This window comes from Gorilla gorilla, chromosome 19 (genome assembly GCF_029281585.2).
Source record: "Gorilla gorilla gorilla isolate KB3781 chromosome 19, NHGRI_mGorGor1-v2.1_pri, whole genome shotgun sequence".
Lineage (NCBI taxonomy): Eukaryota > Metazoa > Chordata > Mammalia > Primates > Hominidae > Gorilla > Gorilla gorilla.
In genome coordinates, this window is record NC_073243.2 from 90,606,883 (window position 1) to 90,633,113 (window position 26,231).

The 26,231-nt window shown below is 36.5% G+C and overlaps 1 protein-coding gene across 1 annotated transcript in view; it reads left to right on the plus strand.

The window, feature by feature from the left end:
* LOC109023850 (uncharacterized) overlaps positions 1-26,231 on the plus strand; it is a 293,482-nt gene that overhangs the window by 175,209 nt on the left and 92,042 nt on the right. The window contains exon 5 of the mRNA XM_063700455.1: positions 14,996-15,060. Within this exon, the coding sequence (XP_063556525.1) occupies positions 14,996-15,060 (65 nt within the window). The remainder of the gene's footprint in view (positions 1-14,995; positions 15,061-26,231) is intronic.

Consider the following 26,231-nt stretch of genomic DNA (forward strand, 5'->3'; position numbering starts at 1 on the left):
CATGTAGTGTAATATCCACAGCTCTTCTACTTTAACCATAACTCAAGTTAATAACATTTTATTGTCTTTTGTTAGTTTTACCTGGAAAAGAAAGCACATCATATACAATATTATAAAATAGAAATAAAACTAAATATAGTGTTTTAGAAGGTAACAAAGTTTTATGTTTAAGGATATTAAATAAAATCTATTTCTTCCAGTATATTTTTTCACAATCTGTCTTAAATGGAATCTGCAGATATCTTAACAAGTTGACTACTAGATTTTGTAGTGTATTCCAATCAGATATCTATCTGAGGCCACTCTTTTTTTAATAATCTAGGCTTCTGTAGACAATGTGGAAACATTTTTAAAATGATGACGCCCTCCTTTTCCTTCATAGCTAATTAGTACACAAAATTCTAATTATTTCCTTAGTTTTAATAATAATAAAGCAATATAAGATTCACCCTCTGTATTCAATTCTTTGTTACCAATTCTGCTATAATTAGAATTTTTGAAATTCTTAGTTATAACCTTTATTTTTGATAATTGCATTTAAAATGCAATGATAAAGCAAATAATTAAAGTGCTAGGAATAAAATTGTCCTTTATTAGTTTATCATAAAGTTCCATAAATTTCAGCTCTCCTTGATTTCTCACTATTCTAGTTCATCAATTTTGTAATTAATCATTAAACATTATTCTTTCTCTATATTAAAAATATTAGCAATTAAAAAAATCCCTATTTAATATTACATTCATTGTTTTAGTTTGATGCTTTTTTTTTTAGTGATATGTACAGATGACAAAAAAATGATGTGCAGCCTTTGTGTTCCATTTATTGTTGTGTAAAATAAAATTTCATCAATCTTGGGTAAAAATTCTTAGGCCTATGATTATATTTGAAGGAAACACTAACCTCTGACATGATTATTTAGAACACACATTTTCTTAACTTGTCTTCCATTTTAATGGAGCTATAAACAGCTTTGGCAAATTTTTCTGCTTTGCTGTTAATTTAACTCAGTAGATTTATTGAAATTTTAAGACACCATGTTATGCAAGATTTAGGGTATGTGACTACTGTTTCCTCCTGTGTGGAGGTCGACATTGCCACAGGCTAATATCATAGTTCCCCTAACTGGTCCCCTCCCACAAGTGAGTTGCAAGTTCCTGCTGACTTTCAGAATTATTTCTCCATGTTTATGTCATTTTGATGCAAGAGAGGTCAATACACAGGTATGTCATCAAAATAATATTTAGACTATGTCATTCCCACAAAAAACAACTTATATGCCATGTTTTACTCACTACCAAGGTCTTGTTGAATACTACTTGTTTCATTCCTCTAGCCAGGAGACAACCTGGCAGGTATACTGCCTGAGCACCAAGAAGTTATCATATAATTTATGTTTCATTGACCTCTCTTACCTTGTCAAATTACCCACAATAATTTTGGTAAAGTTGCATCTAACTTGGTATGGACTAAAAATACTTGCGTCGCCCCCAAAATGTGTATGTTAAAACCCTAATTCCACTGAGATGATATTTGGAAACAGGGCCTTTGGGAAATAATTAGGTCATGAGTCTCTCTCTCTCTTTCTCTCTCTGTCTGGTCTCTCTCTCTGTCTCTTAATGAGGACATGACAAGGAATGGAGGTTTTACCTGTAACCATTGACTGGCACCTTTATCTTGGACTCTCAGCCTCCAGAACTCCGAGAAGTAAATTTCTATTGTTTAAACCAGTCAGTGTATGTTGTTTTTGTTGTTGTTATAGCAGCTTGAATTAAGACACAATTTTCCTAAAACTTAAAAATGTCATATTGGTGGATAAAATTGTATTTCATTGTGCTTTTTTGTTCAAGCCTTATACCTCTGACTCCAAACTCATAGTAACCAGTGTAAGACATGGTAGAATCTTTCCACTAGTGCTTGGGACACTATTTATAGTATCTACCCAATCTAATTTTAATGAAAAAGTTGAAGGTTGGTATAAAAAAATGTTTATCATCTAGGAGTTCCAGGATCAATTCAACATACTTGTGATGGTCTCATGTAGTAGCAGTGACAGTCAACTACAAATGGTGCCTGAACAGGGACATTTCAGAGACTATCAGGGACATATAGAGACCTGAAAGGACCTGGAGGGACCTGAAGAGGCCTGCAGGGATAAACAGAGATAAGTAGAGAAAAGTAAGTAGAGATAAGTAAGTAGAGAAAAGCAGAGATAGGTAGGGAAAGACGGGGACTTGCAGGAACTTGCAGGAACTAACAGGTACCATAGGGACAGACAGAGACAGATAGGAATAGATAAAGACTAGCAATGTAAGATCAGTGCCCTGAAGAGGTACTGGTCAGTGTCCTAAAGAGGTACAAAAGTAGAGACTAGCAAAGACTAGGAGAGATTTGGAGGAACAGACAGGGACAGATAGGGACAGATAGGGTCCTATAGGGACCAGAGCGAGGAAGGTCTGCTGGAACAGAAAAAAACTAAAACCAACTAGATGAACGAGAAAGCCCATTACAACTCTGTTGGCAGCAACATAAGGTTAGTGCTCTAAAAAGGTACTAGTCAGTGCCCTAGAGGTACAAAGAATGGGACGTTTTTAAAACGGAAACATGAGGAAGAATTTGGCTATTTCTTTTCTCTTTTTTGTTTGTTTGGAGTTTTGGTATGTACCATCTTTTTGTTATTTAGAATTTTTTGCCCCACCTACAGTGCCTATCGAAAATGGTGAACAGAAGAGGGAGAATGAAAATTGGCTTGTATCGTCTTCTTTTGTGGCTACAGAAAGGCTAACTTTAGCTTTGGCTTTCATGGATTGTAAACGTGCACTGGCACCTGTGAGATGTGCAGAGGACTTGGGAGGCTTTCTCAGAGCTTGTCAAGATGTGGGAACTGAGCTTCATTGCTCTGCAGTATTGACTCAGGCAATAGCAAATTTGGTAGCTGACAGATCTAAAAGAAGCCAAGGGTCAAGCCCTAAAGTGGGAAAGTGTTATAAGTGTAGAAAACCTGGACGTTTCAAAAGAGAATGCCGTCAGACCTCTGTGAAAAAGAGATCTTGTAACATAGTCCCCCTCTTAACAGAAAAAAATGCCGGGACTTTGCCCTCGATGCAATAAAGGAAATCACTGGGCTAATCAACGCCACTCAAAATTTCATCAACACGGCACCCCCCTGTTGGGAAGCAAGAAGGGGGCCTGGACCCGGGCACCTCAAACTATGAGGGCGTTCCCCGTCCAGGCCACAACTCCATTTCAGGGGTGGGTTTCCAGAGGCACGTTGATTCCCTCTCCCCAGGAACACCTGGAAACGCAGGATTAGATCTCCTAGAGAACCAATTACATTAAATGAAAGAAACAAACTCACTAAGATTCACATTGGTATTTGGGGATCTTTGCCAACAAGATACATGGGATTGATTTTGGTAAAAGCTGTCTTAACTTACAGGCCCAGGAGTTGTTGATTTTGATTGTGAAGGAGAAATTCAGGTAGTGGTAATGTCACAAGATCTTTGGGTTTTTGAACTGGGAGAATATGTTGCTCAATTTTCGCTTCTTCCCTGTAAATTGTACCCTTCTCCACATAAGAAGAAGCGAGGTGGTCAGGGATTTGGAAGTGCAACTAGGAGAGAGATTTATCTATCACCACCCATAGCATCTAGTGGACCCACCTGTACAGTGCAAATTGAAGGTTTAAGGATTGCTTTTTGCTATACTGTTTTACGAGAAGGATAAGCCTCGATTTGCTTTCTCTGTGCTGTGTGTTAATCAGAAAGAGCCTGCTTCTTGTTATCAGTGGAAAGTTTTACCCCACGGCAATTAACCAAAGAGGCAGAAGCTGAGTTACAAATGTTTCAGCAATGGCGTGCCTCCCGGCTACAGCAAAAAAAATAAAAAATAAATAAAAAAGAAAACACTTTTGATTCTGTTTGGTAGATTTACTAACGTGGGGACGAGGGTATACTTACGTCTTTGCAGAAGATGAACAAACCGAGTGGGTGCTCTCAAGGTGTGTACGACCGTGGAACAGGAGACTGGAGGGACCCATGGATCCCAACCATGGACCTTGTTCCCCCAGTATGAACCATGAACCCGTTGAATCTGAATGCAAAGATGGAATGAGGACCACTAGAAGCAGGGAGCTCTCTTCTTTCCCATGCTAGCCTTTCCTTAAAACAGTTTCTTTTGTTTTTTATTACCATTTCTATGTTCGTCTCTTCATTCAGTCTAGTAATGACAGTCTCAAGTAGTAACCGTGGCAGTCAGCCACACTTAAATCTTAATGCTTTTGAATTCTAGAAGGAACTCAAAAAGAGACAAACAAGTCAGTCATAGTAGTAATACACGGAGAATGAATTGTGAAATCTAAGAGACTGAATATCATGTCAAGCATAAGCTTTTTCAAAGCAATTAAACTGGGCTTTTAATGACATTACTTAGACTTTCCAGACAAGATGTGTAACAATACAGCTAATTTTAATAAAATGACTTTGAAATCCCCAAACTCAAATATAATCTCATGAAGTAATTGTTTGTGATAACGCCTTAATATGTTTTATACCATCATTATGAAAAACAGTGCAAGAGAAAGGAGAAAAAATTCTTTATTGTGAGTAAAAAACTTTGAAACCTAAATCAATCATTTTTATTGTTTCAAGAAATATTTCCCCACGGCTACTTTAGTAGCAAAATCAAAGTCAGGAGCCCAGGCTTCTGTAAACAAAGTTTAATTGTATCCCCTCCCCCTTTCTTCTCTGTCTCATAATTTTCTCAGTACTTTTTAAGGAGCGAGAGGCATCCCCATGAATGACGCTGTTATAGGTTCTAAGGCAGAGGATGTGATGATGATGATCTTTGGGAAACGGTGAGGTGAATGTTGTCCACAAAGCTGCTTTCTAGTAGGGTGTCTGTGGGAAACTATACCCCTTCTGTGGGGTCTTCTGAATGTAGCTAATAATATTTTTGTTTGGGCTGGAAGTTTTTTATTGTTATTATTTTTACACTTTAAGTTCTAGAGTACATGTGCATAACGTGCAGGTTTGTTACATATGTATATATGTGCCGTGTTGGTTTGCTGCACCCATTAACTCATCAATTACATTAGGTATTTCCTCTAATCCTATCCCTCCCCCATCCCTCCACCCTACGACAGGCCCCTGTGTGTGATGTTCCCCGCCCTGTGTCCAAGTGTTCTCATTGTTCAATTCCCACCTGTGAGTGAGAACATGCGGTGTTTGGTTTTCTGTCCTTGTGATATTTTGCTGAGAATGCTGGTTTCCAGCTTCATCCAAGTCACTACAAAGGACATGAGCTCATCCTTTTTTATGGCTGCATAGTATTCCATGGTATATATGTGCCAGATTTTCTTAATCCAGTCTATCATTGATGGACATTTGGGTTGGTTCCAAGTCTTTGCTATTGTGAATAGTGCCTCAATAAACATATATGTGCATGTGTCTTTATAGTAGCATGATTTATAATCCTTTGGGTATATATCCAGTAATGGGATGGCTGGGTCAAATGGTATTCCTAGTTCTAGATCCTTGAGGAATCGTCACACTGTCTTCCACAATGGTTGAACTAGTTTACACTCCCACCAACAGTGTAAAAGCATTCCTATTTCTCCACATCCTCTCCAGCACCTGTTGTTTCCTGACTTTTTAATGATCGCCATTCTAACTGGTGTGAGATGCTATCTCATTGTAGTTTTGATTTGCATTTCTCTGATGACCAGAGATGATGAGCAGTGTTAAGTTCTATCCTCTCCATATGTCCATGGGGCTGTTGGAAATATTCTTTTTCTGGGCTTCATGCTGTGCCCAGAGCATTTCCTTTTTCCTTCTCTTTTTTAAGGCGAGGATGCATCTGTTTTCATAAGGTTTGTGATAAAACAACACTTCAAGTTTTGCAAGTTACATGATTGTCATCATCATCGCACTAATTTTTTGTGAAATATGCATTTTAATTACTTCCAAGAGGGTTTATTTCTAATGAAAAAAATTAAACAATAAATAATTTTAGACTTACCCCATGCAAGAAATGACAAATTCACTGAAGCAAACATGTTTAGGCTACACTGTATACAATCTACAAATTGCCTGCTCAGTCTCAGTTTCTTGCATGTATTTCTTATACATCTAAATGTTAATTTCCACACTTCTGTCTCTCTGAATCCCTGGCAAATGGCAATGGCTAGTGACTTTGCATTCACATATCAGAAAAACATGAATCCGGACACACTGCCGGGAGCATGGGACGTGGTAGGAATTTACTGGATAATAGGAACTGGTATGTTATTTTGAGAGTGCTAAAATTCTCCCAGTGAATGTAACTTTGCCTATATTTTATATAACTTACTGGTTTTGGTTTGATAATTAAAAATATCAAAATTATCCTGGGGCAGGAGCCAAGGATGGTATTATACAGTGAGAAGTGAGTCCCACATGTCAGTCTTGTCATTTTCTTCCTCAGATAAAGTGCAGAATTTTGTCATCAGTAATATGAAAGAGAGATTTTACAGAAAAATTGCCAATTTTTGTCCATGAAGATGAGGGCAATATGCTAAGTATCAACGGACTAAAAGATGGCATATATTTTTTAGTAGGACATCCATGCAAGACTGCATTTCTTACCTGTTGACTATTACAGTAAATAGAAAATAATTATTTTAATTAAGTGACTACAATTTAGGGCATTTGTTGTAGAAATTTACAAATGTTTCACATTGCTTGACTTCAGGGGGCACCATTTTTACATCATCCATTTCTAATAGCATGGCCAAGAGTATACTCCAAGTAACAAATGAGGTATAGCATATGAGACAAAGTAGAAACACTTAAGGGGTTAAAGAAATTTTCACCCGTATCTCTATGATGCAAAGGAAAGCAAAAGACAAAGAAACAAGCAAAAAAGAACAAGTGGTCGCCAAGCTGGACTGCAGTGATAAAACCATGGCTCACTGCAAACTCCGCTTTCTGAGCTGAAGCAATCCTCCCACCTCAGCCTCATGAGTAGCTGGGACTACAGGTGCCCACCACCACTCCTGGCTAACTTTTGTGTTTTTAGTAGAGACAGATTTTTGCCACATTGGTCAGGTGGGTCCCAAACTCCTGAGCTCAAGCAATCCACCCACTTCGGCCTCCCAAAGTGTTGAGATTACAGGCATAAGCCACCACACCCGGCCGCTGCATTTTTTTTAATGGGAAATAACAAGCATATTCATTACATATAAAATGATATATTTAGAAATTTTGTAGGCTTTATAAATTCTGTTGGATAATGGAAAATTTTTTATTGTATTTTTTGTGTATGAGAATATATGTTATAAAGTAAAATCTACATAGAGGGAAATGGGATTGTGAGGATAGTAACCATAGGTGAGGAGATGGATGAAAGAAAGGTCTTACACTGCTGTAAGGAGCTGTTACTATATCTTCTTCATATTTTTATAAAACATATCTTATTAGAAGACTTAAGTTACTTATTTTTTTCTGATATGTATATATTCACCTCCATTTTGAAGACTATTAGTCTGGGAAACCTACAAGAACATTGCGGTAGGCAAGCTCAAGTATGTTAACAACAACAAAAATAGTTCTGTGAATGCCTTTACATAATATAAGGTCTACATATTCTCTCTAGATCTGTGCGCCGTAAGACTGGATTTTTGAAAAGCTAAGGCATAGACTGATAGCTCTTTACCACACTTGTTTTTTCTTCTTTCTGGATACATAGCTTGGCTATATTTCCATGCAACTGTGTCCCGGTTAATGTGTACCACTTTTAGAGGGTGGTACATATAAATGTTTCTTCCATTTCTTTCAACATGTGTCATTTGAAAAAGGAGAACTCTGAAGCCCTCTAGGAAGTTGGAGCTATAATACTGGAGGCCAGTTTCCTGAATTACTCCCTGGTAAAAGCCACCCAGACAAGAAATGCCTTTATTTGAATGTTATTAATGAGAAACACATTTTAAACTTTCAGCCACTTTAACTTTGAGGATTGTTTGTTAAAACAGCTGGTGTTACCCAAACTGTTATAGGAGTCTACTAAATATCATTTCATTTTTTTCCCTTCTCAAACTCAGAATGAATTGGGAGATAGCCATGGGCATTAAAACTGTTTCAAGAAGTGCAACTTAGCGTTCAGGGCTGACCTCATGAGCTTCCAGAGACATTAGAGTAAGTGACCCTTATTCTAGTTTTGAAGCTCTGTTCTAGTTCTAAGCATGCAAATAAATTTTAAGCAGGATTTCTTAGCCTGCAGGAGCTGAGGATGATTAATAAGTCCTGCTGTTATGCATAAATGCACTGACCTATACTGTGCCCTTCAGTCAAATTGTATATTGTTTGATCGTGATAAATGAAGTGCACCAGGCACAGATAAGCTAGTCCCTGGAATATGTCCAGATACACCTGAAAGAAGAATGACTCAAGCTGGGTGTGTAAAGCTACACTTTGGAGGATAGAGCTTCCCACAGGTGCAATGGAACTCTCACTTCTCACTTGCTCAGAAATTATGATCTGCAATGTGAGTCTCCCCTGGTAAGGAAACGTGTCCAGCTCCTTGAAACATGTTCTAGAGAATAGCATTCATTACCCTCCCATGAACTTAAACATGCTTCTTGGCTCCTGTGCATTTTAGGTAAGTAAGCTTTGATTTCCCCAGGTGGTGTCGGTGTCTAGTCTTTTCATAAACTTGCACTTACTATTAACATGGAGAGGACATCCACAGGCCAAGATACATTGCCATGTCTTGCATTAGAAGCAAATGAACCTAAAGTTTTTTTGTAAACAACTTACGAAGTTTCATTTGATTTGATTTGATTTTTAATAATTCCCTGAAATGCTGTGATAATTAGAGTAGTGAATTCATTTCTGGTATGTTTTAAAAGTAATTCAAGGAAAATAATTTTGCAGAATCCTGATTTAGATAATATGAATAGTGAATAGGAAAATGATGAAATTGTTGCTGCTTTTTATAGAGGCTTAGAATCATGGAAATCATTTGCTTTCAGGTATAAAAGGGAATAATTTCATTTTCTACTTTTTACTTTAAATTTCTGTTATCTATGTCTACATGCTTCTGTCCATTTCTTCATAGTTTGTTTTTAAATAATATGCTTCTACCATTCTCTTAAAGCTATTTTAATTTTTTAGCTTGAATATAAATTGGTTGATACTGGCTGCAAATTATTTTTGGTATTCTAATTTGCCTATTTTTCTTTTTCTTGAAATGGAATAAATAAGCTTCACACACACACACACACACACACACACACATACGCACACACACACAACCCTAAACAAAAAAAAAAATCACACAGCACCAGCAGACTACTAGGATTTACTGTAGGATAAAAGCTCTACATGGCCCTGCATACAAACTTTCTGCATACTTCTGCAAATTTTTATGCATTACTCAATCCATTAAAAATCACCTTGGAAGAAATTGCAAACACAATAGAAACTAAATGAGATAGTCACAGAGAACAACAAAAATAGTAATTTAAGCTCCCATACAACATCAAGGGTGTTCAGTCTATTTTTGGTTCTTCGGGTTCTCTTTAAAATTGAATTGAGTTTGTATATGCATATGTATGTAGGAGTGGAGGATGGAATTAATTATCCCAAACATCCTACACTCACTCCTCTAATATTTCTTTTGTTAACATGCAAATCTGTTCTCTTCATTACGGTGATACTGCATTTAAATTACAACACAATTAGAGATCATTAACTTTCTCCTTTATAATCAGCCATTTTCATAGGCCTTTGATATACAAGCACCTGTAATATATTCTTACCCATCTCACACTTTCATTTACCGAAGTGTGAAAACAACATTTTTACATCATTGATATTTGTTTTAGTTTCTGCAAGCTGGCTGTTAGAGGATGATTACTTCTCTTAAATTACCTCTTACCCTCATCTTGCTATCTTTTTAAAAGGAAAGAAAAAGCACTATAAAAATCAGACACTTTGGGTTCTGAACCTTTTATTTTGTGGGAAAAGATACTTGTTTATGTATGCTAAATCACACTGATGCGGAAGACAAACTGGCTCTTCGTTATTTTTTTTTTGGCACTTTATAGAGGAAATGTGTGGAGAACAGATCTTTCCTAAGGTATTATATTAATGTGCCTTAAAGATTAAGAATACTCAATGCGCCAAGAAGTGCTATATACCAGAAAAGTTTGTATCAATTAATGTGTCTAAATTCAGTTAAAGGTTCTTTCAATTTAATGTGCTTGCAGATGTATAATTGCATGTTTAAGTTTTGCAGTTATGTACTAAATCTGGTGCTACACTTCTAATGTCTGAAGGTTTTATTCAATTTCAATTTATTTGTTTTATAGTTTGCCAGAATGTGCTTATGAAAGGCACTCTCAGTCATAAAAATAAAATTATAAGCAGACTGGCACATAACTATTTTTTTAAATAATAAACTTTCTGATTTTAGAGACTTGTATTCTTTTATAGGTCCTGGTTCTCTTTCACTCTCTGACCTATAAGAACCCATACAGCATGCATTGCTGTGTATGGAAAAGCAGTAAAGGGAAGTACAGCCACCTTTTAGGTCCCATGAATAGCAAAATCTCTTTGACTAATCTCTTGCTTCAGGGTACGTCCACTCCTTGTTTAAAGAATGTAACTGGCTGGGCGTGGTGGCTCACTCTTGTAATCCCAGCACTTTGGGAAGCCAAGGCGGGCAGATTACAAGGTCAGGAGTTTAAGACCAGCCTGGCCAATATGGTGAAACCCCGTCTCTACTAAAAATACAAAAATTAGTCGGCCGTGATGGTGGGTGCCTGTAGTCTCAGCTACTCAGGAGGCTGACTCAGGAGAATTGCTTGAACCCAGGAGGCAGAGGTTGCAGTGAGCCAAGATTGTGCCACTGCACTCCAGCCTAGGGGACAGAGTAAGACTCCATCTCAAAAAAAAAAAAGAATGTAACCACACTCAATAGTCACTAGCACATTGTTTTGAATAGACTATATACTGAAAGATATCTGCTGGATATAGAATGACCTCAGGAAAAGGTCTAGACACTATAATCCATCTCACTTGCCAGCATTTAGCGACCTTTCAGCTTCATTACCGACTTTCACCCAATGTCCCTTAAGTGAGTGACTTGAGTCCTCTTTCATAATATTTGGCAGGAGAAAAGATGAGGTCATTGCTCCATCAATCCCATCATGTCATGTCTGCTCATGTGTCATAGCTTATAAATAGTCACATGGTTCTGTCCAAGTGCAAGGGGGGCATTGCAGGTAGAGGTCCGTCTCCATGTGCCTTGAAAAGAAGATAACCAAATATCAGGGGAAAACAATAATATGAGCCATAGTGCCTGATATATACTATGACATTCATAGAGATTTAATGAGTATTAATCAGGATTCAATGGCTGCAGGAGACAAACAGTTTCACAAACGAGGGTAATTAACTGGCTCATAGGCAATATCTCAAGAAAGGTGGGGTATTGTTATACTTTATGTGTTGCAGAAACATAGATGCTCCAATTTTACATGTTCTTTCTGTGTATGTAACATTCTTTGCCTTCTGGGTCTCAGCTTTATCTCTCAGGTTGACGTCTGTCACAGCTGTAGAGATAGTCACTGTCAATTCCTAGTTTCACAGTCTCCCATTTTCCAATGGAGTCTTACTCTTTCTTTGTTTCCAGTTGAAATGTATTATTGAAGAATCCTGGTTCTTAATTTAGCTTCGGGACCTATTGAATCAGTCTGTGGAAGCTGGAATAATATGATTAGGGCAGCAGAAATGAAGAATGCTTCTTTAGACCAATCACTATGTCCATGAGGCAGACTAAGGACTACGTGACCCTAATAAATTCTAATTTCTAGAGCTTCTTATCTGGATCGTGAAGCAGTTTCGGCCTTTATACTATGAGAGACTGAATACACTAACAGACAATGGTGGTTCCACACACAGAAAATCAACTCTGACCTCTGCAGCAACCAGTCTGCAGCGATCGGTCCAAATGCTCAGGAATTGGTGGGTAACTGCCAGCTTCCCTAAGTGTTTCCCTCCAGCTTCCGATTTAGAACCAACCAGAGAATGCTAATTATGCAGCTTCACCCATCAAATAGGATGTTTTGCTTCTAGTTATCCAACCTTTAGATTCCCCATGACAATAATTTCCAACCAGGGCATTCCTGCAGCCTTCTAGTTTTCCCACGATAAAGCTTTCTCACTGCCTGCCTGCCTTTGATTCGTTGCCATATTGCAAGTGATGGTGGCCAACTCCCTGGCTACAGCAAGCTCTGACTGAATAACCTGTTATTTCTTTTCATTTGAGCAGTCTTAGCTTATTTTTATAACTATTAAGGAAACGTTGCAACAACCCTTACACTAAATGAACTTAATTATGCCAAACTTTTACTTACTACTTAAACAAATACTCTTCCAGACAGTGTTACCAAACAGTGTCCCCTTTGTTGTGAAATCTTGTAGATACTGTTTAATTAGTAGAATCCTCTTACTTTCTTTTCCCTGTCAGTTTTACAGTATCCAACTGGTCCCGTGTATGATAGAAAACATTTCTATAAGGTAACACAGTATATTTCAACCCACACTATTACTATTGATGAGATTACTTTGCTATTCACATCTCATAACATTAGCAAAAATGCACAAATCTTAAACTGCCTTCTTTTTCCCCTCCAGGATGAAGGACAACCACATATTTAGCTGACAGTGATTCAAACTCTCATCTTGTCCAAAACTGACTTAAATGGCATAACTTTATTAACTCTGATCTTACATTATCTGTTGACAGTTTTCACCTAGAATAGAGAAAATTAACCTTGTTTTGGATATTCTCTTATCTCTGAAAACTCCATCTGCCTGGGTTGCTGAATCAATTTTTGTAACTGGAACTCACAATCCAGCCTGAGGCAAAAAGTGAAGAGTATATGAGAGATAGAACATTTATGTAGATAGTAGACAAGCACTAGAAATTGTGCATGATTTTGGAATGAAGGGCTCTTAGGTTCATTTTCGACTCTTAGCTGCAAGTATAGAAATTAAAAAGAAAATTAATGTTTTATCTGACTCCTTAAGAAATTATAAGTTAATTTAAACATATCTACTCCAGTGATATAGAAATGAAATCTAAAGTTAATTCTCAGGCATATTGCTTTGCAAGAAATGCTCCTCTTCATAGAAAGCTGCCCAAGTAAACAAAATACTCCCTTACTGTAAACATTTATTCCTCTTTATGAAAAGTTACTTGTAAAAGAATTTTAACTAGGTATTGAGATTTATTTGACAGTTCAATGATAGCCACTTGGTGGCTCCTAAATCCGTACAAATAACATTAGCAATCACACTGTGTGGATCTACCTAAAATACTGAAGGTAACTCAGAATCAGTGTTACTACGATATCGTGGATGAGTTTGTCTGGAGAAGAGCAAGCATGCCTTATCTGTGAATTCTGTAACCACCACAATGCTGATTAATCTGTAAAAGTGGGTCAAAACTTTCAACCACTATCACAGGCACTTTAACCCCCTATAAATGGACATTGTACAAATACCTTAGTCCCAAGGAAACCATTATGTCCTGGAGATAGTTTGTGAATGTCCCTGGTGGAGCAAAGCCTAAGTATAAAAATCTTTTTGGTGTGTTTTCCCCACCTGGGATCTCCTGTCAACCCTGTCAACTGAAGGAAGGGGTCATTTTACAAGGAAGTGTTTTTGATGATTTTGCCTGGTTGTCTTTATCTCTAAAGCATAATTACACTTATAATCTGAAAAGTATATAAATGATAGAGATATTAAGTTGTTTGTTAAAAATAAGTAATCTGAATGTTCAGAATGACTTCATCTCCCTTATTCTATAGTGCTTCTTTCAGTGTTACTAGCCATGTGATCCTCAGCTTTAAATCTTACAGGCTTTTTCTTGTGAAATGGTAACTGTAAGAACCATGAACTTGGATCTAGTTACTACATTCGCCAATTCTTCATTTTGTTGTAGTTGTTGTTATTTTTCTTTATGAGACAGGGTCTTGCTCTGTTGCCCAGGCTGATGTACAGTGGCATGATCACGGCTCATTGCAGCCTTGAACTCCTGGGCTCAAGCAATCCTCCAACCTCAGCCTTCTGAGTAGCTGGAACTACAGGCATGCACCACCATACCTCACCATTTTCTTTTTTTGTATATATACATTTTTTTTTCGGTAGAGAATCAGTTCTTCATTATTAAGTTTGTAAAATACCAGCCAGAGGCCAGGCGCAGTGGCTCACGCCTATAATCACAGCATTTTGGGAGGCTGAGGCAGATGGATCACTTGAGGCCAGGAGTTCAAGACTAACCTAGACAACATGGTAAAATCCTGTCTCTACTAAAAATACAAAAAAATTACAAAAAATTAGCCAGGCATGGTAGTGCCTGCCTGTAGTCCCAGCTACTTGGGTGGCTGGGGCATGAGAATTGCCTGAACCCAGAAGTCAGAGGTTGCAGTGAGCCGGGATCATGTCACTGCACTCCAGCCTGGATGACAGAGAGAGAAGCTCTCGAAAAAATAAAAATAAAAATACAGCCAGAGATCAATTTAACTGTTAACTATTGTTTGATGTAATTGGCTACATACCTATCATATAATTAAAATTCAGTATTGAGATGGTTGTCATAGGGACACTTCAAACCAGATTAAGTTTATTTTAAAAGTGAATTGAGAGATTTTACTTTACAAAAAAAAAAAAACCAATTTGGTTAGTTTGCCATTTAGTCTTCTAATTTTGATCTGAGGCCTGCTAACCCTGGAGATTACACAAAGACTTTGTGAGGCGTACTGCGGCCAGGCAAAGACTTTTAAAGAACAGGTTTCCAGGTGTCACATTCGAATACTTCTTTCATCATTCTTGCTGTCCCTCTTTCATTTCTTCTTTTTCAAAAGAATTCTTCTCCCACAATGTTTCTTTTTTTAAAAGAGAAAAATATTTCTCTACTTTTTTTAACTTTACCTTGGTGCTTTGTCCCCAGGTGTTGAAATTTCCAGGATGCAAAATGAAGGGGCAATTCAAAACATTCATCTCCACTTCTCAAAAGTAAGTCACCCTGATGACTGGGTAAAAAAATCTTGCTAATCATTTGTGTTTTTTGTTTTGTTTTGTTTTGTTTTAGATTTTTAATTACTTTTAAAAATTTGAAGAAATACCTAGTTGAATTGTCAATGGACACCTGCAGTTTTTGTTGTCATTCTTCAAAGGAGTTCAAAGAATCAAATGTCACTGTTATAACAAAGCCCTTCCAATCCTATCCACTTATTTCTGAGAACAAGATTTCTCAGTTCTTAGATCTTATAAAAATAATGATATAGGAATAAGAATGATGTGGAACCTGCCACCTTCTAGCAATAAAAAAGATTCATTTATAAAAACATGAATTTATAGGCAAAACATTAGGAGGTAAATTTCAAAAAATGCTTTTGAAAATAATTGAATTTTAAAATCTGTCACATGTTTATGTTTTAATTCAACTTTTAATAATGTAATTCAAAAGAACTGTAAAGCAACAAAAATTAAATATAAATTTACTTTTGTAATCCATATAATTAATAAATTATCTTTACGTACTAAAACAGTAAATTTTACTGATAAACATTTTGTTTAGAAAGTAGAAATGAAATTCAAGTCAAGAAAACAAGATTTTTAAATGTAAAATTTCTGACCGTAAAAGAAGCACTTCCTCCTTCCTTTTCAAAATGAATAATATTGAATATAAATTAACTATAATTTCTAGATTTGTTTAGAAATATTTAAAAGTGACATAGTAGTATTATTTTAAAATTTTAACATTTTTAATTTACTGGGAATTGCAACTACTTAAACCCATAATGAATATAATTTAGCTACCAAGATAAATATATGTAAATAAAATATTAAAAATTACCTTAGTGATACAAGAGAAAAAAATGTTTGAAAATGACTTTCCTATCTATGGGAGTGGGGGAAGACTTTTCTGTATTACTAAAAGATAGATACCCTTTCTGCCTTCCTGGTTGTTAGAGTAACTTTTCCTCAAGAAATCATGTATTTGCATATATTTTTGTCTAAATCCTTTATTTGTTCCATTAATATACATGTGACCCTTTTTTAAAACCGAAATGAGGTTATTGACAGAGCCATAACACAGCAATGTTTTGTTCTCAAGGTCCTCAGAGCAATCATTTTGAAATATTAACATCAAGAAAGATAGCATCCCCACTTATTTCCCTGTCATTGTTTGAGTTTAGCCAAGCTACCTTGATAGATATTTTATTTTTCCTCTGAATAAAGCAAATAAGTAGGTCAGATGGGTACTCTGATTACCACATACATTTAGGATGGAGTAAGAAAGAATGTATAGCAAATGGACTGTCGGGTCCTCTTATTAGGAGGACAAGTTGTCATTAATGTTGAGAATGTGCATGTAGTCCCCTCGAGGTGGATCACACCTATAAACTCAGCACTTTGGAAGGCCAAGGTTAGAGGATCGCTTGAGGCAAGGGGCTTGAGACTCGTCTGGGTAAATTAGCAAGACTCAGGACTCAGTCTCCACAAAAAACAATTAAAAATAATTAGCTGGATATGGTGGCGCATACCTGTAGTCCCAGCTACTTAGGAGGCTTAGTCGGGATGATTGCTTGAGCCGAGGAGGTCAAGGCTGCAGTGAGCCAAGATCGTGCAGCTGCATTCAAGCCTGGGCAACAGAATAAGACCCTGTCTCTATAAAAAGTGAAAAAGAGGCCGGGTGCGGTGGCTCACGCCTGTAATCCCAGCACTTTGGGGGGCTGAGAGGGGCGGATCACGAGGTCAGGAGATGGAGACCACCCTGGCCAACAAAGTGAAACCCCGTCTCTACTGAAAATACAAGAAAATTAGCCAGGCGTGGTGGATGGTGCCTGTAGTCCTAGCTACTCAGGAGGCTGAGGCAGGAGAATGGGTGAACCCGGGACGGGGAGCTTGTAGTGAGCCGAGATCACGCCACTGCACTCCAGCCTGGGCGACAGAGCGAGACTCCATCAAAGAAAAAAAAAAAAAGTAAAAAAGAGAGAGCAAGAGAATGTGCAAGTAATTATTATATCTTCTTGGCTATATAGAAAGGTGAGGGTTCCTTCCTTCTGTCTTTGCGATCTCGTTAGTCGATTGCCTGTCATGCACATCACACTTTGGTTAAATCCTTATTCAGCAATAAAACTACAATAAAATGGAGATAATTTTTTTTCCTTTTCTACATTTGAGAGAGGATTTTCTGACTTGGTAAGAGAGTTTATTCTTAATATTTCCCCCAATACCTATGGAATGTAGAGAGATCTTTGGGAATGAATGCAATAATGTACAGGAAGATTCAGAAGGAAGATAGGGAAATGACTGTCTCATTACAGCTAGCGGAAAGGCTTGATTTCTTTGAAACTTTTAAGAGAACACCTGGAAAGTGAAAGTTTGAAAAGGATACTTTTAGGCCTCCTAATCTCAGTCTCTGAATGTCTAAGAAATTAAAATCCTTCTTATGGAAGTAAAGACAAATAGTAATTTACATTGCTAAAGCCCTGGGATGTGGAGATCTTCCCACCACCATTATCCCAAATCTAGGTATGCTATCTGAGATGCAAATTAATATGAATGACACATAGGCAGTGCAGGATGCTTTGGGTTCATTGAAGGAAGTAATACATTATTACAAATTTAGATCATTTGGCAAGAATGACATTTTAACAAACATGTCTTTAGAAAAGTCACTTGGAATTTGGATAGAGCATACTGTTAGTAAATAAGAGACCTAGATGTTATCACAACCACTGGAGAGTTAAGAAAGAAAAAATATCATTGAGGCCAATTTCTGTGGTTAATTGTCTAAATACTTCATAGAAAGGTTTTCAACAAATAAACTGAAGAGGAGTGAAGGTCAGATTCCTGAATAGCCAGAAGTTTGGTGAAAATATCCATATGCTTACACATAGATTAGACCAAGCATTGCAGAGAAGATGCATATCAGTATCCAACCAAATATCCTTCTATCACCTCGTGTAAGGGATACTGAGATGAAAGGCTTTATTATTATTATTTTTGTAAACAGGGAGTGCACACTAGAGAAAAAATATGGCAGGATAATTGATTGAGTCAATAACCATGACTGTCATGACTGTCCCCAGCTCCAGTGAATGAGAGGTGGTATTTGCCAAAGAATGAAAAGTGATATTACCTCCCCCTTCCAGAAGGATGGTCAGGGATTTGTGTCCTAGAAATGGGAGCCTAATTTTCCCTACTAGGGGAAAACAAAAGGCTTTTGAAAGCAATCAGGATAATGCAGCTTTGGAGATAGCTTTGGGATGCATGTAGTCTTATAGGGCTAAAGGAGCAGAGAAGCTTGATATGGAGGATAAGGGGTTAAGTAGTCACAGAGGAGTGTGGGTCTTTTCTCACTACTCCACTTAGCACCCCAAAGGCTGCAAGATGTCCAGAAGATTTGCCTATAGAAACTTGCCAATGGAGCTTTCAGGGGCCAGGCTTTGGGTGCTACAAAGAAATCTGACTGTGGTAATAACTGTGCATAGGCCTTGTATTCTGAACCTGTTTCCTTTTGAATAGCTCAGAAAGACTGTATGGTGGCCATCTTAGGGATGGTGGCAATAGTTTAGAAAGGCTTTCTCCATTTGTCTGAATTACAAAACTTCTGAAACTTTTTACAATATTAGGGAAGGAGAGCAGGCTTCAAAATAACAGATCTAATTTCTTCCAAAAATAATTCAGGTAGGGAGAGAACCACATTTAATTGTATTTAACATAATAAACAAATGTGACATTTTGCATTAAGAAACTTCATAACTCTTAATAATAGAGTTGCTAGCTTTTCAGTAGCAAACTTGCTCAGTATTGATGGCTGCATATGCACCTACTTGGCCAATTTCAGTAATCGATAATTATGAAGCCTGTCAAATGATGAGAGCTCCTAACTGGAGATGCGGGGGAAAGAATCTGAGTGTCATCACTGTAGAGATCATCTTCAGGCATCTTTTTATGAGGGCCCTCCTCCCTCTTAAAAACCTCATTTTCTTTCTTAAGTGGTTAAATAGGCCGTGGTTTTATTTTCAAATGCCTTCTTGTCTGTAGTTCTATATTTGATATTTCTAACAATTATCTCATTGACTAAGAATATTTGACAGCAGAATGCTTTTCCTGTGTCTATTCTTATTTAATATAGCTGTCTGGAAGGATGAATTATTATTTTCAGGAAGTGAAAAATTGGATATGGATTTATACACTTATATATCACTACATTAACGTATGGAGAAAGCAAAGTGGCACAGTACAAAGAGTGTGGACTTTGGATATAAACAGTATTAGAGTTTGATCCTGATTCTGTCACCTTCACTGAACCGTTTTCTTTAGATTATTTGACTAATTGCTATGTAACTAGAACGTTATAATTTTAAAATTACTATTAGAGTACTTTATGAAGATTAGGTGGAATAATTTATGAATATATATATATTTTTGGCAATAGGTTGTCAAAGTAATAGGAATTAATATTAAATATAACAGTTTTAAAATGTTGATTATTTTACAGTAATAATAAATTGATAGAAAATAAATTCTTCCAAATTATAAGAAATAACATAGTGGAATAGTTTCTGTGGGAATGGTACCAGCTCTTCTTTTTCTATATGGTAGAATTTGGCCGTGAATCCATCAGGTCCCGGCCTTTTTTTGGTTGGTAGACTATTTATTACTGATTCCATTTTGGAGATCATTATTGATGTGTTCAGAGAATCAATTTCTTCCAGGCTCAGGCTTAAGAAGGTGCATGTTTCTAGAAATTTATCTGTCTTTTCTAGGTTTCCTAGTTTGTGTGCATAAAGGTGTTTGCAGCAGTTTCTGATGGTTGTTTTTATTTCTATAGGGTCAGCAGTAACATTCCCTTCATCATTTCTAATTGTGTTTATTTGGATCATCTCTCTTTTCTTCTTTATTAGTTTAGCTAGTGGCCTGTTTTATAATTTTTTTCAAAAACCAACTCTTGGATTCATTGATCTTTTGAATGGTTTTTCATTTCTCAATTTCCTTCAGTCCAACTCTAAGTTTTGTTATTTCTCATCTTCTGATAGCTTTGGGGTTGGTTTGTCCTTTCTTCTCCAATTCTTTCCGTTGTGAAGTTAGGTTGTTAATTTGAGATCTTTCCAACTTTTTGATGTTGGCAGTGCTATGAATTTCCCTCATAAAACTGCCTTAGCAGTTTCCCAGAAATTCTGGTATGTTGTATCTTTGTTCTCCTTAGTTTCAAAGAACTTCTTGATTTCTGCTTTAATTTCATTATTTATCCAAACATCATTCAGAAGGATATTGTTTAATATCTATGTAATTGCATGGTTTTGAGCAATTTTCAGTCTTGACTTACATTTTTATTGCTCTGTGGTTTGGGAGTACGTTTGGTATGATTTCGGTTCTTTCATATTTGTCAAAGATTGTTTTATGTCCAATTATGTGGTCAATTTTAGAGTACATGTCATGTGATGACGAGAAGAATGTATATTCTGTTGTTTTGGGGTGGAGAATTCTGTAAAGGTCTATCAGATCCATTTGGTCCAATGTTGAGTTCAGGTCCTGAATATCTTTGTTAACTTTCTGCCTTGATGATCTGTCTAATGTTGTAAGTGGAGTGTTGAAGTCTCCCACTATTATTTTGTGGGAGTCTGTGTCCTTTGTAGATCTCTAAGAACTTGCTTTATGAATCTGGGTGCTTCTTCCTTCCTTTCTTCCTTCCTTCCCTCCCTCCTTTTCTCTCAGTACCCCTTCCTCCTTCTCATAAGGCTGTAATCAGTGCTTTCTTTGGCTGGCATAGGTGCTTATCTGGAGGCTCTGAGGAGAAATCTCCTAGGCTCATTCTGATTGTTGGAAACATTAAATTATTTCTCATGTGTTTTCCAGGTAGTCTCTTACATCAAGATTGCCATACAAATCAAATATTTCTCATATTTCTGAGCTCTGACTTCCCTTTCTGCCTTGTTTCTCTGACTTGGGCACCTCTGCCTTCAGCTCTTTTGCTTTTAAGAGTTCATGTGATTATAGTGGGAATATCTGAATAGTTGAAGATAATTTTCCTATTTTAATGTCATCTGTAAAGTTTTTTTCTGTTTTGGTTGTTGTTGTTTGGTTGTTATTTGGCCATCCACAGGTTGAGCAAGAGTGGGTGAATGTCATAGGGGACAAAATTATGCCTATTGCAGCCGCTGAGACATTGTGTTTCATGCTTGAGTAATTCTTATCCATGCTGGACTAGCCCAACTCTCTGACCCAATCTCCCCCATACAAAAAAAAAAAAAAAAAAATACTCACCCTCTCACCCTGCCACCTACCACCACCAGGGGTAGGAACACTGTCAGTCAGCAGAGTCTTCATGCATGTCTTTTCCTTTGGTCCTACCTTCTTCCTTGGCGTTGGTGTGCTGAAGAAAGGAATGCTTCTTTATATTCATCCTTACTCATTTTATCACAAAGATCACAGTTACCACCAGTAGTATATACTATATGCAGTATACATTGAGAACAGCTGGCTTTGCAGAAGATGTCACAATCTAGTGAGACTATCTTTTGTGCAGTTGGGAAAAAAGCTAATGTTCACTATGTCAGAGCCTGTGCTGCATATTTATCAATAATCTGGCTATTAATTAGTAAATTAAGGATTCAAAATCAGGTTGACCTTGATAAAAATCAGGTCCTTCCTCTTGCATTTGATAACACAATTTTTATTAAATTATACTAAAATTGTGGGCAGTATCATGATTTCAGAAATTGCCATCATATGCGTATACTAGATTGTATCTAATGCTGTGTATTTGATGAAAGCTATGGCCTAGCAGATGTGAGATATAAAATAAAACAAACATGGATACTGAATAGATAAAACATTTATCAAGACCAACTCTTATAAAAGTATTTATTTCATTTTTGTTTTCCATATTATAGTCATAGGTTAACTATCCAGTTGCTGATTTGTTTGATTTGTTTTATTCTATAGCACTTTACATTCAATTGTTTGTAAGCAAGAATGCCTTATTACTATACAATGACGTCTTTGAAATTAGGAATTGGCCATTTTAAGTTGGGATTTCTACCTTGTAATTAGCACATTCATTGTGTTTATCTGAATGCCTGCAACTCATAAGGCATTTGTTCAACAACAAATATTTCTGAAAGTACAAATCATGTTTAGATCTCCATTAGATATCAAAATTTCTTAGATAAAAGTTATAATTTTTGCCTTCAAGGAACCCACACCCTTGTATTCAGACCCTCTTATAATGATTTATGAAGTGCAAAGTGTGCATGACAGTCATGAGAAATAAAACTACTGTGTTCTTTATGTCTGATGCCTGAGTGGTCTTTCTTATAGTGAGTTAGGTACTATAGCTTCCCAGTGTAAGCCCTTTCAATGGCTTCTACCACTTACTGAAAACAATTATCCATGACCCTCATTCATTGATGCATTATTCATTCAGCAAGCATTTCAAGCTCTGTTATGCCCCAAGAAATATTCCTAATGATAAACACGGTTAATAAATTGTTTTAACTTTCCAGAAGCTTGTGGTACATGTGGCATAAATAGAAAGACAAGCAAATGTTTAAACAAGAAAATAAATAAATACACATACTTTGAAATATAATTGCATATAAATATTACAAACTCAATAAATATGTGTATATAGAAATTAATTTCTATATATTATACATACATAATAAATTAGTGCTAAGTACTCTGAAGAAAATTAAAAGTTGATAGGTAAGAAAGTTGGAAGAAGGAGTTGTTAGTGTGGCTACTCTGGACTGGAAAACAGGGAAGATCATTCTGAGAAAAGTATCCTTTAAGCTAAGATGTGATCCCAACATTCAAACTTCTAGTAGAATAACGTTTCATATACATTACATGGTTCCATATAACGAAAGCAACATCCTTAGCAGAAAATGGGCTTATTTTCATGACAAGAATCGATGAACATTAAGTTTTCCTTAAAAGGCAGTGCCCATGGAGGGCAGTGGCCTGAGTTAAAGGCAAAAATATGTTTTTGTATTTGTTTATATATTCATTCCTCTGGAATGAGAAGTTCATGCAAGCAAGGATTTTGTCTTTTTCACTTACTGTTTCACACAGCTAGGACAGAGTAGAAACATGCATATTATAAAAACTAAGTAGACATTTGTTGACATAATAAATGAATGGATTATAGTTTGGGGCAGTTAAATTTGCCAACACATTAGAAAAAATAGAAACAAAATATTAGTGTTGGCTATGTTTTCGGATAGTATTGAACACTTAGTACCTAAGAGACAAAATTCCATCTCACCAAACTCTGCCTGAAAGTAAACATAAAAACTCAGTAGGCTGGGCACAGTGGCTAACATCTGGAATCCCAGCACTTTAGGAGGCCAAGGCAGGCAGATCAGGAGGTCAGGAAATAGAGACCATCCTGGCCAACATTGTGAAACCCCGTCTCTACTAAAAATACAAAAATTAGCCGGGTGGGATGGTGCATTCAGGCAATCCCAGCTACTCGGGAGGCTGAGGCAGGAGAATGGTGTGAACCCGGGAGGCGGAGGTTGCAGTGAGCCAAGATCGCGCCATTGCACTCCAGCCTGGACGACAGAGCGAGACTGCAGTCCTATTGAAATCATTAAGTTGTGGACAATTAAAAGAAAATGTAGTGTAATAACTAGATAAAGAATCAGAAAAGATGGGGGCCCATCTCCAATTCTCCTCTTCAGAAAAAGAGAAAAGATAGCTATAATATCTAAGAAATATCTAGTTGTTATTTCATGTAGCCCTGTTTTTAGCAATCAATAAATACTACCTTAGTCAGCATCAAACACATCTTTACCCAAATAAAACTCTAAATTGCTAATGACCAAAAAATTTCTAAATTTTACATTATTTTTAAAAGTAGTAAATTGTAATTTAGGGATTGTTATTAAGGCAGAATCAGAAACACATGGGCAAGTAATTTACTTGAATCATGCAAGACCCAAGATTGCTGTTTTGGGAAATAAACACTTTTCTCGATGCCATCGAATAAAAATTTTAGAAAATAAATCATTAAAATTTTGTCTTAGGCCAGGTGAGGTGTCTCAAGCCTGTAATCCCAGAATTTTGGGAGGTGAATCCCTTCAGGCCAGGAGTTCAAGACCAGCTTGGCCAACATGGCAAAACCCTGTCTCTACTAAAAATTAAAAAAAAAAAAAAATAGCTGGGCATGGTGGTGAGCACCTGTAATCCCAGCTACCCAGGAGGCTGAGGCACAAGAATTGCTTGTACTCAGGATGCAGAGATTGCTGTGAGCCAACATAGTACCACCGCACTCCAGCCTAGGCGACAGAGTGAGACACTATTTCAAAAAAAAAAAAAATTGTCATATCAACTTTGAAATTTTTAATTATATGGATTAGATATTGAATTAAAATGTTTTAAAATTACTTTCAAAATTTAACGACATCTTATATCTTAATTAGCATTAGAAATTAATTCTTATGAATGAGCCTTTTAATTTAATATTATCTATTGATGCATCTTATTTCTGTTATCCTGTTTCAGTTGTTACTTTTAGTCCATCCAAGTAAACCTATAGGGACGTATATTGAAGGAAACTTAGTTTATTTCACTCAACCACTTTTGTTGTTGTTGTTGTTGTTTTGTTTTGTTGTTTTTTTTTTTTTTTGAGACGGAGTCTTGCTCTGTCACCCAGGCTGGAGTGCAGTGGCACGATCTCGGCTCACTGCAAGCTCCGCCTCCCGGGTTCACGCCATTCTCCTGCCTCAGCCTCCCGAGTAGCTGGGACTGCAGGCGCCCGCCACCACGCCCGGCTAATTTTTCATATTTTTAGTAGAGATGGGGTTTCACCGTGTTAGCCAGGAAGACCTCGATCTCCTGACCTTGTGATCCGCCCGCCTCGGCCTCCCAAAGTGCTGGGATTACAGGCTTGAGCCACCGCACCCGGCCTCAACCATTTTTTAAACACATTCTTTCTTACTTTTAGTTTCAACAAAAATAAAACCATAATATAATCTAGAATATCTTTTCTTATTTTACTTCACATTTATAATGTCTCTGGAAATTTGTAGTAAATGTCAAATGTTTTATTATATTTGTCCAGATACACAGAGTCACATGGATGAAAGAACCCAAGAAATCAAATAGCATCTGGTGACATTCAACAGTCATAATTTAGTGCATTTTCAGAAGCTACCTAAGACTCAGATGTTCATATTGGATGTTATATTATATAAAATGAAATCTTAGCTGTTAGTCTTCTTCATGAATACTAGGACAGATGGTCCCCAACTTATGATTTCTTGACTTTATGAGGGTATGAAAATGATAAGCATTCATTAGAAACCATACTTCAATACACTATTCAATAAATTACATGAGGTATTCAAATGTTAGATTATTTTGTCCAACTTTAGGCTAATGTAACTATTCTGAGCATATTTACGGTAGGCTTGGTGAAGCTATGATATTCAGTAGATTAGGTGTATTAAATGCATTTTTGATTTATGGTATTTTTAATTTATGATGGGTTTATCAGCACGTAACTTTGTTGTAAGTTAAGGAGCATCCGTATTAGGATGCAGACAATGATGGAGGTAATTACCCAAATGGATATTTACAGAAGCTTTAATTTGTGTCAAATTCCCTTTCAATAGTTTAGAGAATTATAACCTGCTTAAGAACATACAGTCTGAATAAAAAGAGGTTTATATTTACATGATTTTATTTTAATGAAATGAATGAGTAAATAAATGCCATACCTGAAAATAATATGATAAATGTCAAACGTGAAAAGATAATTAGTAGCTACTTTTTTTACAATTTGAAAGTGCAAACATTTTTCCAAATGTCATGCTGCTACACACAGGAAAATGAAAAACAGATTAACTTTTTAATAAAGCACCTATATTTAGTCAATAATAAATACATGGATTGATTATTTCTGAAGGTGTATTTCCAAAATGTATTCAGTGTCACAATACCTCAAGATTTAATTTGACATGTATTTATATGGGTCCTTATAAAATTTAATTTAATGAAGAGTCTAAAGTAAATTTTAAACCTCTGATTATCATTCATAGCGATTGTTATTTCTAATGATAATTGCATGCATTATCATTAGAAAATCTGTTATATTCATGTAAACAGATAACTCAAAACTTTAAAATATTTGGTTAAATGAGACCTCAAAACAATGCTTT